Source organism: Neopelma chrysocephalum, unplaced genomic scaffold (assembly GCF_003984885.1).
Source record: "Neopelma chrysocephalum unplaced genomic scaffold, ASM398488v2 Primary Assembly neopelma1_85, whole genome shotgun sequence".
Lineage (NCBI taxonomy): Eukaryota > Metazoa > Chordata > Aves > Passeriformes > Pipridae > Neopelma > Neopelma chrysocephalum.
In genome coordinates, this window is record NW_020897747.1 from 2,366,506 (window position 1) to 2,382,726 (window position 16,221).

Genomic DNA, 16,221 nt, shown 5'->3' on the forward strand with positions numbered 1-16,221 from the left:
TTAGGACATGACATTCAAACTGTATTTTAAATCCTCAGAGTAAATTTTTGAGGCTCTTGGATGGTAACAAATATGATTATGGTAAGTCCTAGAGTGCCTGTCAAGAATTACTGGAAACATTACAAAGAAGAGGCTGCACCAGATAATTACGACCCCAGACTCTGAGTTCATGTTTCAGATAGGTTCAAAATTAAGACACATTTTTCAGCATAAAAATCGAGTTTCTCTAAATACACATTTTCAATGTACTAATTATAATAATAATAAAAAACAACTCAGTTCTACTTTTTGCCTTTTGTTTTTAGAAATAGAAAATTGCCTGTAATTTGTTTTTACAGAAAATGCAATTCAGGCCTTCGGCAACGGTACTGATGTGAATGTCTGGCAGCCAATCTTACCAGTACAGACCACTACAGCCACAACTACAACAGCTTCCAGACTTAAAAACACAGGTTCAGAGACCACCAACAATGAAATACCCTCCCACAATGATTCACCAGCATGTGCAAACCTGCAGGTAAGAGAATTTTGTACTTGTTGCAGTGCATAAATGAAAGTTTTTCATAGATATCTATAGTCTCCCACTGCCTAAGTGGATGCCTGCTTAAATTCGAATATTTGTTTACTCCCATGTTGTAGTTACAAGCTGTGTATATTGTAAAATATCAGATACTCTTATTCAATATCAGAAACATGCATATCTCAAAGTGGATTGTCTTCCTGACTCAGAAACTGGGAGTAGTATTTCATTTCTTATCACAGGTTTGAATATGAATGTGGTACTCTCCAAACTCTGCCAGGATATATCAGAATAAATTAATTACCTGAGTAATCCAAACTCAGAGGGAACCCTTAATATGAGCTTGCATGTCCTGTTGCCTTCTTTCTTAGGTTATTGGCAATAAACTCAAGAGTTTTTTTTGCTGAGTAGGTTTGGATATTAGAGAATATGTGGTGAAGAAACTGGACAAAGACAGAAACAATTTTGGATCAGGCACTCTCCTGAAGTGGGATTGAGGTCATGATGTGATTTTGGCCAATGACTGTAGTGATTTTCTTTGACACCTAAAGCAGCCTGTTCATGGTGCATCATTGCTTCTGGATTTAAAGAGCTTCATCACTTGTTGAAGACAGGATATGCAACTCCTAGGAAGTTTGAAGAACTTGGGCAGAAGACAACAGCAAAATCAAGGCAGGAAAGAGACAGCAGGAGTTGTAAGCTAAAAACATCCTTAGGTCAGATTAGAGTCTGGGGCTATAAAAATTTCTGGTGATTTCAATGCAAAAGTAGGTCAGGGATAGATCAGCTTGTCCTGTTTATTTTTGTCTTTACAGAAGGAAAATTACTATGTGACACAAATATAAGTGTCCAAGTTTTAAGGTCTCATCTGATATTAAGATAAATTTTTCTGGATTTCCAAACTTTTCCAAACTCTTGCAGCATTGACTTTTCACTTCCCTACAAAAAATTGATTTTGTATTCTTCGTATTAAACTGTATCAAAGTGCATTGAAACAAAAAGGTTTTATTCTTTGGAAGTGTGTTTTGCTTCCTAATTTTTCCAGAACCGTCTCTCATGTTCATCCTTTTTCAGTTCCTGCATTTATTTCACATTGAAAACTGTATATGAATGAACATCAGGGAAATTTCGTGGTCACAAAGTAAAGGGGTTAATGGTAGATGGTGCTGCGTTTAGGTCCTTGTTTTTCATATCTGTACATTCATTATGATTTAAGCCTTGTAAGTTATTGTTGAGAGAGACAGTTATAGGTATATATTGATATTTGCAATAGTTATTTGACCAAATAGAATATACTGAAAGAATTGTAACCTTTTAAACCAGAAACTTGGAATGTCTTGCATTTAGAACAAGACCTTGATGGGATATTATTGACTCAATTCATGTTATATTAAAAACTTGTTTTATGGGAGAGATCACATTTTCTTTCAGTATTTGTACAGCCCCCTATAGAGCAAGGCCTCCAGATGCTACCAAAATACACATAATAAATAAAGAACTGAAGAAATGGCAAGTCATCGCAAATCCCATTGGATTCACTTCAATTTGCAAATGTTCCTAAAGCCTAAATAGATGTTCCTTTGTTTTGAAAATGAATTAAATTCTTCCCTGTCCTTCCTCCTGTTGCTCTGGTGGTTTGAAGTAACATCCCACATGAGTTTATCAGCGCTGGTTTAAAGCTGTGCTGTGACTTCAAGTGTACCCCTGATGTACTTGACACGAGAAGTAAAGGTCTGCAGGGAAAACAGCTTCCTTCAAATAAACAATCTCTGCTGTTTTGTAGAAACTGTAGATAAGTCTGCACTAAAAGGTCACTGAAGTTACGTGAATCAAGCAGTTTTATTCCTGTGAAGTACAACATTCCTCTGCTATTTCCTTCTGTCAGAACTGAAACACAAAGAACAAAGCTCTAATATTTTAATGTATTTTTTAAAAAAACAACTTACGAATAGAGCCAAAACAAGCCCACAATTTTTAAAAAAGAAACCTGTGTTTTTTGGACAGTATGGTGCCACTTTGAATGTGATACTTAAACCTTAATGTAAATTTTACAAAAGAAGTGAGGCATTCATATGACATTTGGAGAAGGGTATTCATTCCAAGGCTCTCCTCCCATGAAAAATATGCTTTGTAGTATTTTCAAAACATGAAGTAGTGCGACCAAAAGCAGTGTGAAGGGTTTTTTTATGCAATTAGCAGTTTAGCTGAAAGGTTTCAAAAAGGCAGTATAGCCTAAACATTGTGGAAAGACGAATTAAAAGCATTAGTCTCAACACAAAAAGACAATGGCCAAGAGGGGATAAGGAGATGATCACTGCGATGCTACAAGGCTGCATATTCTAGGTAGTGGATTTAAAAATACAGTGAAGGAAGAAAGAGCAGGAAGTGATTGATTAGTATAAATTGCCATTGAAATAAATACAGTGAGGGAAGAAAGAGCAGGAAGTGATTGATTAGAAAAATATGCCATAGAAATGAACAAATTTAACCTCCCAGGGTTTTCAAATACAGGGCACTAACCCAGTTCGCCAGAAGCGTCACTGACTGAGCAATTTTTGATACATTTCTTTCTGACTTGTTCAAAATGATTGTATGAAAAGGAAGGGTGAACTGATCACTTTGTCGCTGTGCCATGTTTTGCAAGTGCAAACCTGGGAATTGGAAGGGTTGTGAATGCTTAAAGAAAATATGAGATTCTCTTTGTTTACCTGTACTCAATATTTATTTCCAATACCTTTTGAAGATCTGGACTTTTAAATTATGTTTGTTTCAGTGATGCTGTTTAGAAGTTGTTCATCATTTCCACTTACCATTGCTATGAGAATTTGCAGTTCTCTTACTATGGAGTATTTTCTTATTTCAAATTGATACGGCAAAATGTTTGTTTCTGCTGTATGCTTACTTTATGTTTACATATGCTTGCATTGTGTAATATGCTCTTTCTTCTATCCCTAAATTAAATCAACACTCCATCTTTGCCAGGAAGATGCTTAATTTTGTCAAGCATCCTATTAACTCTCTTATAAACCTGACTTTTAACAAAGTTTGCTAAACCCAGAGAGTAAATAGTAGTTAGTTTTATACAAAATGCTCAATTAAAGTATATTTGAGATGCTTGACATCTTGCAAAGGATCCTCAGCTCTACAGAAAAATAATGTATAAAGTATTGTGAACAAAAGAGGAGATGAATGCCAACAGTGTGCATCTTATACAGGCATATTTTATTAAGTAAATGCCAACAGTATATTTTTTCTGATAGCTTCACTCTAATGTTTGCTGTTTAACTGACATATATGTTAATCCTTCATTTTTAGTCATGACTTGCATTCAGTATGCCAGTCAAAGAATGGTTATGGTCTTTCAGTCTCTTGTTCTACCCCCACTGCCTGAACCATCATGTTGGATTATTTGAAAGGGACAAAAGAATGAGTTTGGATGTGTACTCACACCATGTATTCTTCAAGAAAAAGGCTGCTTCTGCATTTAGGAGAGATACATAGACCTGAATGATGATAATGAAATAAACCTCAAGTGATAGATTAGACTAGATTGGACCCTTTATTCCTGGGTCATTGCAGGGATAAATAAAAAACCAAGACTTCCATACTGGGTTTTCTATAATATTTCAGAGGACATTTTGCAGAAGACAAAAATGATAGAAGATGGTTAAGGACATTTTAAGTAAGTTTATGCATCGAAATCTATCAACTCGCTAGCTTGCTCTGTACTTTGTTTTCCCACATTTATTATAAATGCCTTGCTTTAGTCCACATTAGTTCAGCATTCAAAGAGAATTTAAGGGTTTTGTGCTTTTGAAGACCACAGCAATGGACACATGTAATTGACATACATGGACTGAAAGCAAGCACTTTCAATCAAGTCCAGTATGTAAATTTTGTTTACTCTCAGCAACAAAATTTAAAACCTATCAGATATTAATTGAAAACCTCAAATAATTTGTGGGAACAAAGGAAAAGAGAAATGTAGATACTTAAATGCGTCAATTCTTTCTATTTGTGTGTAAGATTAGTGGGTATTTATAACAGATGTGGGTCATATGGCAAGCTGTTCTCCCACAAATTCACATAATACTTGGGATTTAAAAAAAATATGTATGATGGAGAGTCTTAAGACAAAAACAGGAGAGGGAGTTCACAGTCTGCTGAGGAGAGCAGGACTTAAATATGACTCAGACTGAAAACGACTGTGCTTTTCCCTTGTAGATCTGTGTTGCAGATCTTCAGCACTGTGCGAGGATCTGCTAATCTGGTGGTTTAAGTACCATCTGTAATTATTTAATGTACCTTCTCATGTGCTAAATATTATTATTATAAAGCATTATGTAGGTGTTTGGAGAGGGTTAAAAGCTTCAGTGTAGCATTCTGAGGATCAAGGCACAGCAGGTATGGATCTTCATGAGCTGGTAATTGGGTGGTGGGTGAACATAAGCAGGAAACACAGGCAGATGTAGGTGTGCTGTTGATGAGGGAATAGTACAACTGCTGAGATGGTGCACTGGAGTAGGGACAAAGGGAACTTGTTTTGTCCCCTGAGCACCAGTATTAAGTCGCCCATATGCCTGGCACCCTCTTTCCTCCATCCTTTCACACAGCCTGTGATCTTTCTTTTTCTTTTCTGTGATAGACAAGCACTATGCTCTCAAATATCCTGCCTGCTCTGTCCCTTGGAAAAGTCATGCCCCTCTTCCTCTGGGCATTACAACTACACAGAAAGTTATAGACTGGGGTAAAAGATGGACAGCAATATAACACTTTCAATGCTGTGCCAAAACAAACAAAAAATGAAAATCGACTAAACAGTTCATATGAAAAGCTTTAAATTTACCTCCTGTATTTTCAGGATTAGCTGACATAATGGGGTCAGCCAGCTGGTACAAGTGATTTAGAGAACACCTATTGACAGCTTTTCTTCTGAAAAAGCAGTGCCTTTAATTTGCTTTAGTGGCAATTCTCCTGTACCTAAAGAAATCTTGAGTGTTTGAATGTTCAGATTAGAACCTGACAGCCAGGGATAATTTGGAGTTTCTTCTTTAATCTTACACTTCTAATTGGGGGAGCACTAAATGAAATTCCGTTTTTCCACAACAGATACTGCTTTGTCCCTTGATTTCATTGACATTGATTTCAGTGAAGTTAATCCTTGTTTTCTTCAGCACCATGCTAGAGTGGGTCCTCCAAAAGTGTGGATGTATACAATTCCCTGAAAATATGTTCATTTACTGCATGACTTGCACCTGTGTAGCAGATCCAGAGAAGGTGAGGGGACCATGAGTGAGAGACATGTTATGAAAATCTTGGTATTCTTAGGCAGGAATTTAGCTGCAGTCCACCTGTATTACTGTGGAAACAGTGGATCTCAGTGCCAAAAGGCTGGTTTGCAGTGAACATATGTATACCTACATACATATGTATTACTGGTATGATCATGTAGATGTTCCCACTCCAAGCAAGGCTGCGCTTGGGTTTTTCCCCATCTTTGCCAAAGAACATCAGGACCACACACAATAGATTGTTTTCAAGCTTGTTGAAATCCTGCTGAAGTTAAAGATGTGATTCCTAAAGCTGATTAATTTCTTAGTACGGAGAGTCTTTTTCTTCGCTTTTGATCATCAGAGGAACAGTTTGAGAATGTAGCCAAGTATCATACCCTGTAGGCTCAGATGGATCATATTAGTGTCAGCGTTGCTATGAGACATCTGACATCAGTAGTCAGTAGAAAATTGTTCTCATTTACCAGACTTGGTTGAACTTAAAAACTGAACATCAGGCCCACTTAAAAGATCAGTCATGATTTGTGGAGTAAAATACAGGCTAAAACTTTACAACAGTGTAAGTCATCATATCTCCATTGTTATCACCAGAGCTACACAGATGTGCACTGCTTAACGCTCAGTCTCTTTGGCATGTAGAGCTCTCTGTAAGAGTGGACTTTATATGTTGTGATTGATACTCGGGTGAAACATTTTTTATGTTGGAAGTTGGGTGTAATAAACTTCTCTTACTGAAAGACAGTGAAATGGTTTGTTTTGCCTATTAGAACTACAGTTTAAATTGTGTTTTTTTGATTAGAATTCTTTTCATTAGACCAAAATATTGTGCATGTATACTGCTGGAGAGCATAATACTTTAGAATTATTTCATCAATGATAAAATATTTTATGGTTCATTTGAAAAAAAATAATTTACTAGTCTGAGCATCTTAAGTGCATTATAATAATACAGCACTTTATAGCAAACTGTAAAACTCTAGACTACAGTTTTAGGAATCATGCAATTTTGTTTTATAGTTTAATAATTGTTCAATTGAAAATGAGTATGAGGTTACTAAAAACCAATTTAATGACTTACAAAAATATAGCTTTATTAGAATGTACTACACACCTTTACAGAAAATTTAATTTTCTATGGACAGATTATAGTTCTTATCCTCAGAAAGAATTTTGCAAATTAATGCTACTAAAACCATTTTCAGTGTTCCCCTAAGCCACAGTTGTTTCTACATTTCACGTGAGTATCCTCTTATAAGAATACCCACAAAAATACAAAGTGCTAGAATAAACCAGAATCAGAAAATTGGATCACATCAGATAAGCCAAATTGAACTATTCATAGTCCTTGGTATTTACTTTATATGGTTCTTCATCATATTAAATATATTCCTAATGTCAGCCAACTTTTATTCTCAATCAAATACCTAGTCCATCATGTATTTCCCTTTTAAAACAGATAGCTCACTATAGTCTGCAAAAAACAGCCATAAAATGGAGTACAGTATTATAAATTAATTTTAAGACATAACTACTACCAATAAAAATTCTAGGTCATTGCATTGCAATGGTACACGTTTAATCGTATTGTCTTTGCAAGTTTAGTTCATAATATATTGTGCGTTTATGGGACCTGACAAAGTGCTTTGTTTAAGACATATTGTTTGCTATTAGCAAATATTAGGTTTTAGTCATGACTCTCCTTCCATTTGTACTTGTTCAAGCGAAAGTAGCTCTGGTTATGTCAGCAGGCTGACCCTGTTGCAAAGCAAGTGTAGGCAAAATCAATTGTGCCATCAGGTTTTTAATGGAACAAAAATCAAGAACAGAATCCTTGAAATCTTTAGTACTTTCTTATCTTAACTGGAATAGCTTTCAAGAAGTCCTTATTATACACTGGAATCCCATCATTCTAGCTATTCCACAGACTCAACATGGTACTCTTTGCCTTAAAAACCCAGTGAATTGCTGTTAACTTCAATGCACCTATCATCACATAGCCTTTATTTATTCTAAAAACCACATAGTGTATTTCAGTTCTCTAGAAACAATGAATATTTTATTATTATAAACTATGCTAATGCGTTAGGTTATCCTCAAAAAAGTATATCCATAGAGATACACGAGGAATACCAAAGTAAAAGACTAGTGCTATCTCAGATAATTAATCCAGTTGTCAATAGAGAGATGTTTCTTTCTAAGGTATGAAAATAGCTCGGCAGTGCCAGAATAGATCAAAGTTTAACAAATAAAATCTTTATCAGTTCTGCCATCTTTGCAAGGGGTTGTTATTTGCTAGGCAAGCAGAAGGATTTAATAAGACTTTTATAATTGAAATGTACTTTTAACCACTGTTATTGAAGTAGTATTGATGGGTTTGTTTTGTACTGTGACAGTTTAAGACAAATGACAGTGTGGCAGCTAAATAATTCTGGATAGTAAAGCATTTTAATCACAGATTATACTGTTTTATGAATTACCTGCCTTCTCCATCTTGTAGAGAGAGGGGGTGAGAATTGAGGGGAGCAGTGTTGCACAACCTCCTTGTTCTGTTGAGGAGAAGGCTTGCTCCCAGAGAGGGACCCTGATGAGTTCTGCACAGTCCTGGTGCAGGGTCATGAGGTTTGCCTCGTCTCTAGTTGTGTTCCCTGAACCCAGAGATTGGCGAAATGGTCGTTGATCCTGGCAGTAGGGTTGTGGGGCTGTCTGCCTCAGGGTATTTTCCCAAGACAGTTGTTCCCTAGTATTTTTATGAATCCTTGGGTGTGTGAGTGGGTAGAGAAGAGCTCACAGATGACTACTGCATTCACATTGTGCTATAATTCTCTCATTTATTGTTACCCTTGATGGCTCCTGCAGTCTGCTTGTTGCAGACACTACTGGACACCTTTGTGCTTCTTAATGAAGGGCAGGTTGTTTCCATAGATTAGCTATCTGTTTCCTAAAGCACAGCAAACCTGTGCTGTTGTTTGGGACAAGTATTGATGGTATTTTGTCTGTTGCTACAGAGAAGTGTTGATTAAAGTTCCCTGTCTTACACTCACAGCTCTGATTTATTTTCAGCCCCAACTAATTTTAAAGAAGGTAAGAATTGAGTAGTGGGCAGAAGCTACTGCCCTGTTGTACATCCTGAGCAGTTATCAGGCCAGTAGAGTTCTGTACAAGCCTTAGGAGCCTTGTGCACATGTTTAATTGTCTATTTCTTAATTTTTCCAAGTGTTCGGATTGCTTTGTTGCTGGTTTTAGCTGAATCATTATGAATATCATAGTGGAGTGAAAGGATTTGAGGAAGGTGTATGAATTTGAGCACTCCAGTCCTCAGAAAAACAGACAGGATAACCTGATGCTACCCACGGGATGAAAATGGGCTCAAATACATTTACCAAATTCTCTCCTTTTATGCATCTTGCAGAACATACCCATTGTGGAAGCGGATGGGGCAGTTTTGTTCATCCTCTTACGCTCAGCCTCATGACAACACTACTTTCCCTGGCCCAGAACTGCAACCTTTCCTCTGGAGGTCTAAACATCTCCACAGTACCAGCAAAGGAAATCACACTGCTTTTAGAGAGATAGATTCCCTTAAACTTGTACGCAGATAGCAGCTCTAAACACAAAGATCCTTTTAAAACACCTTCCTATACTCTTGGAAACCCTTCCTACTGGAAATAATAATAATTCAAGAAATACCCTGTTTTATCATGGAGGAAAGATCCTCTTAGGGAAGTGATAACCAAGACTAGTTCTACCTATTTATGTGAGGTGAGTTGATGGACTGTTAGTCTCAGTTTACTGGAATATCTGTACCATCTCTGAAAACTCACTTCCAGTTAGCCATTAGTCTTTATTAGATCTTTTCCCCATCTGTTTGTTGGGTGGGTTTTTTGGGGATGTGGGGGTTTTTTGGTTTGGTTGGTTTGGTTTGGTTTTTTTTTTTGGTTGGTTTGTGGGTTTTTTTGGTTGGGATTTTGTGTGTGTGTGTGTTTGTTTTGGTTTGTTTTGTGGGGTTTTTTTGTCCTTTCATCTTGCAGATCCGTTCCATAATGTTTGGGTACTCAATTGCCTCGTAGACTTAATCGGCTATGAAATATATCTACATTATTTTTTCTATATTCCCTCTAATGGTTTAATGGCTAAATGCAGATTCATGGGGGGAAAAAAGCCTGCACAAAACTGAACTGAAAGGCTGTTGAGCCTGCATGGTCCAGGAGTAGTCACCATGTGATCACTGGTTTGGCTTCCTTAGAAGTTAAAGTGAGGAAGGGCAAATGGGGCTGGGGGTTGTGGCCACTGAGTGGGCTGGGGTGCAATTGAGATTGGAGTAAGTCTGCATTCAGTTTGGGTGAAATGTCTGAAACAACCCTGCTTCCTTATCCTTGATTAAAGAGGATACATTGCCTTCCTCTGCCAGCAGCAAACCCAAGTACCTGAAGTATGTTTACGCACATAAAGTCATTTGAGTTTAAAGAGGCAATCACACAACCTAATCAAATTCTGCTTTTGTTTATAGACTTGTAAAAATGGAATAACTCCAGAGTTGTGTACGTTGCAATTATCTTTAAGTGTACATTGTAATTATCCATTACCCTGTACATATATGCACATCATTCTTTGATATTTCTATGTAACCCAGAAACTAACATTCTTAAAAAATAAACTACCCAGATTGCAGTTACTGTGTGGCAGATATGATCAGAAGTACTTCAGGAATAATAAAGAAGTTTTTTTAGGAATAGCTTGTTCCTTGTTACTACCAGCAAATGAAATATAGAAAAACCCAGTGGAAATTAGAAAACAATAGTAAGTAATCATTCTAAACCATACATTGCTGACAAGGCAGCGTAGCTGCACAAATAGCACATTGTTGAAGAGCTAAAATTTGGAACCTTTTCCATAGCATTCATAGGTTTTTCAAGTAATCAAACCAAGTTTATTGGACAGAAAACGAAATTCAATCTTTTAACCAAATTGTCTAATCTATACTCTTAAAAAACCCCATCCATTAATGATAACAAAACATCCAAACATAAATATGTTTTTGTGCTGCTTTTACTCTGTCTGCTCATTTTATAGTCTTCACTGTACATCAGTAAACAAATACTGTGGATAAATCACACCCTTTATTTTCTGTTTACTCTTTATCCCTATGACTCCTAATCAGCTGTTTTACCTGAATAATTGATCTCTTATGCTGCCCTCAAACCACCTTCTCTACAGCATTTTTCACTTTGCTGTTGAGTTCCAGAACATGAGACACTGTCACCCATTTCAGTTCCCTGCCTTCCAAATCAATAGGAGTTCAAAATGTTTATTTTAGTCTGTACTTTGGAGGAGAGCCTAACTATTGCATACCAAATCCTATTTCTAATCAGTGGACTTGGCCTAATAATCCCACCTCAGGTTAAGCCCTCCTGCGTGCTTAGCTCTTTTCGTGAGTCACAAGTAAACAGACTGATGTGTATAATGCAATGTGTAACCTGTTTTTCATAGGTTCATTCAGCATGTCTCCTAAAGAATTAGAGGATTATCCTCCCTCATGTCTTTCTTAAAACAGAATTAGGTATTCAGGGTGGTAATTTACTAAATACTGCATTACATGGTGCTATATTTTTCCAGTTTGACATTTTCAGAAGGCTCAAGTAGCCTCTGATTCAAGACTAGATATGAATTACCACATTCACCTAAACATTTGGATGTTCTAAATTAATGCTCAGATTTTTAATGTATGCATTCAAATTTTTTATGTATGTGGCAGGTAAGATATGTACCAGGTAGGCTCTAAATAGCTATGTGCAGTCCTAAGTACCTAATTTATGCAGAGAGTTGGATAAATGGGCATATAAATTAGGTGTGCCCAGATGAAAGCAAAGCAGTTACAAGTATCTATGAAAATCTTAAATTTGTATCTGCACAAATGTAGAAAAGTGTTTTGATCAGATCTTTTCCGATGAACAGTATGTTTTTTACAATGGCTTGCCCTCCTCTAGGAAAAGTAGTGTATTAACAGTTGCACGTATCTGAGTTCAATTCTTGAAGATTGCTGCATAATGATTTTGATGTTGTTTTGGTCTCATGTACACCATAATGGTCTGGTTCTGAGGGCAAATTTAGGTGTCTTTTCTGCAGGGACCTAACTGCTTGTGTACAATTTCAGAAGCCAAATGCAAATTCAGAAGAAAAAAATTGTCCTTTTTTCATCATTATTTTGAACTTTAATAAATTCTTGCAACTGTTTGCAGAATCCTGCTCTCATCCAGGGTTTGCCCAACCCCTGTTACTTTTGATTAAGATTTCCTGATTATTCCTAAGGACTCAGTCATGGTTATTTGCAGAGCAGAAATTCAGATTGTCATAGGCACAGCTAAACAGGTTTAGATCGAAAACACACTCTGTCTATACCCAGAGAACAGCTTAATGAGCATACTTAGGAATAATTAATTAGGCAGAGGCTTTTCACCTTCAGGCTTGTGGCTCATGTTATATTTAGTAGCAAACAGCTCTTTGGTAAGTGCCCTTAGTGAGAGAGAGAGCTCTGCACTCTGGGAGCTGAACTGAGTCCATGTCACAGGGACAGCCCTTAAAATACAAGTTGTGCTGGCTTATGTCAGTGTAACAGGGGACTGGACTCTGGTGTTCCATGGACATTTAACGAGAGCAACTGGCAAAGCTGCAGCTCCACATAATCTCCAGCCAGTGAGACGCATCTGCTCATATGTGCTCTGCAAGTCCTCATTCATCATCTGCTGCCCTTTGTTATGTACAAAGCCTGTTGGAGTGCAGTTACATTCATCTGTGCACAGCACATCAGAAGTGTGATATCCCACGCTGTTCATGTGGCCACCGAATGTGAGCAGCCCAGTGATATCCTAAATCCCTTTTAAAGATGCTGTTCTCAGACACTAGAGAGGCTAAGCACGTTTTGGCCACTGAGCAAAGCATCTCTTAAACCCATTAAATTCACTTCTGCCTGGGACAGCTCAGTATGTCAGTAATGCTCACTAATACAGTATCAGTGCTGGTGTCAATATACAATAACATATGTTAATATACAGTAGACATGGTCTGCATTGCTCCTATCCCTCATCTCTAGTCGTGCTGTGTTTGTTCTAACTTTCCACCCACTGGTCCACTGGACTGTAGGTGGGAGTCATACAAGAAGCCATATTGCTGCTATAGTTGATGCACACCCAGATGTATTTATTTTTTAATGCTTCCTCTCTGGATACTTGATGGCAATGTATTGACACTGAAACTTGCTAATAAGACAGAGTTGGTGGTTGTGAGTATTAGATGCATCTGAGGAGGTAGATCACAAAAAACACCCCTCACTTTATCTGTTTTCTACTTGCTTCAGCTTGGTCCAGAACTATTAATCAAACAATTATGCACTCAGGGAAATATTTGCTGCCAGCCATCATCAATCAAGATTCTCTTCAGATAGCACTCTTAAGATGGTTTTCCTAGGTGAAACCTTCTAATCTCTCTCTTGAGTCCCACTAAAGGATGTTAAAATTTGGTAGCATAGGGCACCTTCAAGATTTTTATCGTAGGGTTTACCATAGATTTAGAAAAATCCGAGGATGGAAGAAGACTGCCCCTTTTTAACAGAGCAGCTCGTCTTGCAGAAAGGAAAGTGAAGGGCATAGGGAGACATCCTGAGTGCTTTGCGACATTATAAACCTATATCCTATTAATTCCTCAGTCTCTTTGATGAAGTGCACTGTCTGAGGTGCAAATTAGTGCCACTTTTGTGCATTGAACCTGTCCTCTTAAGAGAAGAAGTGCTTCAGAACCACCTCCTCATTTCAAAAATACTACAGAATAGTTGTCAGTATTGACCTGAGCTAGATTAAACTAGCTACCTTGGAATTTAAGGCTGTATATCCCATTAATAATCCCCTGAACTATCCAGTCTACCACAACATAATACTTCAAAAATAGGCAAACTAGTCAAAATAAATCTTCTAAAGCTTCTTCTAGTTTAGTATGGAAACGTAACAAAATATACCCAAAGAGATGTTTTTGATCTCCATTACTGACATTATTAGCATTCATCTGTTTTTATTTTCTGACTTATTAAATGTAAACATAAATTTAAGCCTTCTGTCCTTCTGTGAATGACTTGTGGGATGAAACAAAGCAGGATTATATCCTGCAAATGTAGTTTTGCATAATCTGGTAATTATTTGCATAATCTGGTTATTATAGGCTCAGTTTTGTTTTAATACGGTTATAATTGTTAAACATGCAACATTCAAAGTACCTTCTTGTGTCTAAGAAATCGTTTCAGTGACGGAAACATACTTCTTACTGAGTTCAAATTGAAGCCATATATGCAGATGATAGTAGGAAGATACTTTTGATTTTTGGTTGCTGCTGCCTGGCAAATGGAAGAATTCCGGTTGGTGTGGTGGGATCAGGGCAGTAAAGAATAAGGCACCTTTCTAATAAGGTCAAGATTCTGCAGACTCCTCTTACACAAGAGTTTCTCTGCTTATTTGAATAGCTTCATTAATTACAGTGTAACTGTTGTGTGTGAGAGCATCCTTCATGTGTAAATAATGGATATGCGGAAGGCCACTACAATACCATCCATTAAAGTATAGTCCACTATAGTACAGCCCATTAAAGAGAATTAGTGTCAGGGTTTCACTGCTAGTATTTCTGAGAGGGAATGATTTTTCTCTCCTTCACTCACCTCAGCAGGGGAAGAATGAATGTAGGATGCTACATCAAAGTCTCTCAAAAGTATTGAGTTTTAAGATCCATTCTGCAAGGGCCTTTTAATAATGTTTAGGAAGCTGACAGGACAAACCAAGGTCTAGCTTAGCTAATGGAGATCTGTGGACACAACCAATTAGATGTTTATTTTTTTCCTGTCATGACTTAAATCTGTTGAAAAATATGCTTGTGTTAGAAAATAAAATGCCAGTAATCCAAATTGTATGATAATAATTCACTTTTAGAAATTAAAATGCCATCAGAATTTAATAAACAGGAATGATAGCATTGAATTTGAATACCTTTCTAGAAAATTTTGAAGGCATATATTCTAATGAAAATAAAAATAGACTATCATAGACATTGCTAGCAGCTATGCTTAAAGTTGAAGTCTTACCTTTCACATTAAAAAAAAATTCAAAAGATTAATTATTTGGGTGAAAATTTTGTTGTTATATGTGTGGTTCTGTCTGAATTCTTGAGGAATACCTGCCTGTCAAAGCCACAGTATACCATAACCTGTTTTTTACTCTTTTTTTTAATAGAATCACCTTGGTAAATTTGTTTACATTATTTTAAAAAATGTTTTCTATATTTTTATTCTGAATGGTATTTTCAGTGCTAGAAAGGAACTGAGGCAAGTATTACAGCAAGTTTAGTAAAATTTCAGCCCTGCCAGTTCTGAGGATACATCTGTGCACCTGCAAAATTCAGCTACAGGATTAGAGAAGGGAGAAAATGCTTTAAAATTTTATTGCAGTGGCGCTTCTGGAGAGCAGATTGTGCCAAAAATGAAAAATTCATAAATTAATCCAAATCAAAACTGTTCAAAATTGGATTACTTTAAAAGAAAAGAACTGGTCTATAAATCATGCTGGGATTTAGTGGGACTTGGGTACATCACCACAGAACTGAGGTTGTATGGAAATTAATACACTGGGCTTGAAATGTGCAAACAAAACTGAGGCAAGGAGGGCGTGGCTGTGTGGTGGGTGCTCACTAAGTGGCTGGTTTCTTCTACCTTTCTGTGCAGGGTTGCTTTACTGTAGCCTTTGCTTTTGCCTCTGTAATTGCAGCAAAGTCACTTGTTATCTGAAGTGTTTTCAAAACCCTTCTAAGGCTTTCTGTGTTGTTTTTCTGTGCGTCACCATGCCAGTGCTCACAATAACACAGATGCATACAGCTACTGTTAATAGAAAGTCTTGCACATTTTTTAGCCACTTAATGAAAACTAGATGTTCATGGTCATTCTCTTCCCTTCCCTTTTAAAATTTATGAGTGAATGCAGTGCTCAAAAAACCAGCAATAATACCAGTTGCTTAAGGTTGGCGTAGCACAAAGGGAAGCTTCCTGTAGTGCTCAGCGCTCAAGGGCCCGTGCAGGCTGGTGTTCAAGCATGCTTGCCTGATCATCCCTTCCAGCTGCAGAACCAGAGAGCAGCACCCCTGGTCCTGCTGCCTGAGTGCTGAGGCAATGTGACCTTGTTTACTTAATCTCTTCCACCTTCTGACAGCTCAGGGCTGGAAGTCTCATGAGGCCAACCACTGCACTGAGCATCCCCACGGAGCTCCCTTCCTGCAACTCTGCTTTGGGCTTCAGAGCCTCCCTAGTTTTTCTTAGCGGAGAGTCCCACCACACACTGTTGAGTCTGGAGGAGAGCTTTCCAGCAAGAAACAGGCACGGTGAATGCTG

The 16,221-nt window shown here is 37.4% G+C and overlaps 1 protein-coding gene across 1 annotated transcript in view; it reads left to right on the forward strand.

The window, feature by feature from the left end:
- The window catches only part of GFRA1 (GDNF family receptor alpha 1), a 141,810-nt gene that overhangs the window by 113,350 nt on the left and 12,239 nt on the right, over positions 1-16,221 (forward strand). The window contains exon 7 of the mRNA XM_027692182.1: positions 339-517. Within this exon, the coding sequence (XP_027547983.1) occupies positions 339-517 (179 nt within the window). The remainder of the gene's footprint in view (positions 1-338; positions 518-16,221) is intronic.